The sequence below is a fragment of the Anoplophora glabripennis genome, unplaced genomic scaffold, assembly GCF_000390285.2.
Source record: "Anoplophora glabripennis isolate ALB-LARVAE unplaced genomic scaffold, Agla_2.0 scaffold35, whole genome shotgun sequence".
Lineage (NCBI taxonomy): Eukaryota > Metazoa > Arthropoda > Insecta > Coleoptera > Cerambycidae > Anoplophora > Anoplophora glabripennis.
The window spans coordinates 1,268,320-1,271,915 of record NW_019417117.1 but is presented as its reverse complement, the minus strand read 5'-3'; the positions used below and the strand labels follow the sequence as shown (position 1 = coordinate 1,271,915).

The 3,596-nt window shown below is 30.4% G+C and overlaps 1 protein-coding gene across 1 annotated transcript in view; it reads left to right on the top strand.

Moving 5' to 3' along the window:
• The first annotated feature begins 453 nt into the window (after window positions 1–453).
• The window catches only part of LOC108912459, a 122,793-nt gene continuing 119,650 nt past the window's right edge, over window positions 454–3,596 (top strand). The window contains exon 1 of the mRNA XM_023455941.1: window positions 454–603. Coding sequence (XP_023311709.1) covers window positions 507–603 — 97 coding nt within the window. The 5' untranslated portion in view covers window positions 454–506. The remainder of the gene's footprint in view (window positions 604–3,596) is intronic.

Sequence of the window (3,596 nt, the reverse complement as noted above, 5' to 3'; positions counted from 1 at the left end):
ACTTTTCAAAGAAAAAAAGTAATACGTTTGGTTTATTTTATAATTTAAAAAATAAAGGAGTGTTTGAATACATATTATTACTTAATGTAATATTATGTTCAATTCATATGACATAAACCATAATCTACAGATTTTTGCATTGTTGGCATTATTACGGTACATCATACCTACATAAGCTAATTTTATCGTATAAAAACGATAATTATTTGGCAACATTGATTTCAAACACAAAACAATGTACCTGCATGACATAACTACTTAAAAGAATGTTTACATTCTACACCGCTAGATGTCGGTAGCGAGAGAGAACTGACCAGAGACAACAAAGAATGTTGTCTCCGGAACTGACCAACCAAATAACAAAACTAAAAACATTTGACTACCTAGGGACGGTGGGGAGTATTAGGTAAATTGTATTTTATCTATGATTAGTAGGTACAGTAGATTGTGACTGTTGATCTTGCTTGGGTTCAGCCATAGACAAACAGCTGAATTTTTGTTGCATTATGATTCCTTTCGTACAATCGACAATGACGAAATTAATGATTTATGTTTATCTAGTGATATTATCAGTGTGTAGTGCTATCAATGGGAATGGACTAGGTCAGTTTTGTAAATTTGTCATTTTTAATGCGCTTCTTAATTCTCAATATAGTTAGTTGGCCGATGTTAAAAGGGCTTACGTGTCGGCCCAATCTGATCAAAATGAAGTGTATGACTTAAGCCTGTATGAGACAATGCAATTTAGTTGCAGCGACAAAATTGCGGGGATCTTGTTGCGAGGATAAAATTGCATGTTTATTATCACACAATGGGACAGAGACAGAATTGCTGCAATTTGTTTAGTTTCCAGTAGTGTTACCAACTATGCATTGTTTAACATGTAAAATTTCTTGTATGTGTCTTGTAAACAATTATTTTTTATTCAAGCAAAACATTGCAATGGATGAAAATTTAAAAGTAAATTGCTGTATAGATTTAATAGTGGCTTCAACCGTGTTACTAACAACAACCATGATCAACAGCCAACAACAGCTAGGTTGGCAATAAACAAATGTTCATAAAAGTAACTAGAATCCCTGCAACTTTGTTGCACGGAATAGAGCATGTTCTAATTCATGTAATTCAGTTGCCGGGACAGAATTGATAAGAAAAATTTCATGGATTCTATCGCGGCAACCAAATCCCTGCAACAAAATTGCATTGTCTGATACAGGCTTTACAGAGCTGGGCAAAATACTTTCAAAATGTATTTAAAATACAAATTACAAAATACTAGTACGAAAGTATTTTAAAATACTTTTTTGGCAGAAAAAATATAAATTACTTAGTATTTAAATTTCAAATATTACGAAAACTAATCATGTTAGACTTGATTTTTTAGAGGAATAATGCCGGTCCCCTGATTATACAACTTTGCCCCCATTTAAGCTATTTTGTATCTCTTACCGTTTCCGAGATCCCTGTAGTGAGAAGCGAATTTGTAATAGCCTGTATATAGAAAATATTCATTAACAGTATATAAAATATTTTTGTGAAATATTAAATCTGAAAATGTTAAGATCTGACTTAAAAAATCTGTACGTGCAAGGCAAGCCCGATTTCAAATTAATTAAAAAATAAAAAATTAACAAAAACTAGAGATGAGCCTGGAAACAATAATTTTCATTTGGATTACCCAGATGCAGAATATTGAATTCACTCAAAATGTTTTATTAGTTTTTCTTAGAATAGCCCATTAACGATAAACTAAGATAATTTTAAAGATGATTGACTACTGACTTGACTAGAAATGATAGTGACCTAAAAGGTAGTAGAAAGAATAGAAATAACAACGCACATTGCAAAATGCAGAGGAGAATGCGCTAAATCCAGACGTGCAGGTGCGTATTTTTTTTTAGCGCATTTTGTACACCTGTCGCCAGTCGCTTGGTATTTTGGGTATTTTAAATACTTCGAGTAATTTAAATACTCAAGAGTATTTAAATCACTTTTAGAAGATTTTAAATACTTTTGTAAAATACAAAATAGTTTATTAAAGTATTTTAGAAATACAAAATATTTTTGGAGGTATCACAGAAGTATTTTAAGTACAAAATACAAAATACTATTTTATATTTAAAATACTATTTGGTATTTGTTTGGTCAAAATATTCTCAGCTCTGAATTGACTTATAATAATGTTAACTGATTGATACACAGCACGCATTTTAAATTGTATCAAATTACAGTAGATACGTGTTGCTTTCTCCTTGCGATATTGAATATAAGTAAAAACTGAAGCAAAAAATCTAATGTGTTGTTTCGTTGTCTTTTAGAAGGAAGGTTAATTCTATTGACATTATCATTAAATCATAATTAAAAAACCCTTGATAAACCAAAAATTTTAAAATCTTCACCAGAAGCAGTAGTTATCACAATGAATTTAAGAAATATTTCTTTCTTATTGACTGGATTTTTTTCTGACCTTTAACTTTGTTGTTTTAAGAGTTATAAAAAAATGTTAAATATAAAAGTTGCACGATTTTTTATGAATTTTTCGAAAATGATAGTAGACAAACAGATGAAGTCCAAACAAAATGGCCGCGGATGTTAACTTTGTTAAGTTAAATGGAACACCCTGTATATTTTTACATATTTAAATAGAACGTTCCCTGTAGAGCATAGCTATGTAGAATTTGTTGGGTCCATCTTTAACAATAAGCGAGTTACTATTAAAAAACGAAAAGAAAGTTTTTTATTAAGAAAATAATACATCTTGTAATTGTTAGACCTCTTTCAGTAATTTCTGCCTTTTTCCAATTACGTAAGGATTTACAGATTTAGTTATAATATATTTTGACAGATCGGACATTGATATGGTCCAAAATGCATATATGTATTCTAACTAAATCGCACTAATTAGGCCTAATTACTCATGGACAATGTTATATGGTAGGCCGTGACAGTGACCGGTAATGTGATGACAACATTGTTATTGTTTGACAATTTGTATTATTATTTAATTAAAATGGGTTACACAGAAGTAGAAAATTGAAATATTATAGGAATTAAAATAGAGCAAAGTTCTCCATACTCTATTTTAATTCTAAATAATTTTCTACTTCTGTGTAACCTCTTTTAATTAAATAATAATACATACTATCAATCAATAACAATTTTATCAAGACATTACTACCTGTCACTGTCACGACCTACCTACCATATCCATGAGTAATTAGACCTCACACGGCCTAATTAGTGAGATTTCGTTACATTACCTATACGCATTTTGGACCGTATCGTATCAATGTGCGATATATCAAAATATATTATAACTAAATCTGTAAATCCTTACGTAATTGGAAAAAAGGCAGAAATGCCTGAAAGGGGTCTAACAAATACAAAATGTATTATTTTCTTAATAAGAAACCTTCTTTTCGTTTTTTTAAAGTATCTTGCTTATTGTTACACATGGACCCAACAATCCCTATATGGCTATGCTCTACAGGGAACGTTCTATCCAAATATGTAAAAATATACAGGGTGTTCCATTTAACTTAACAAAGTTAACATCCGCGGCCATTTTGTTTGGACTTCATTTGTTTTTCTACTAT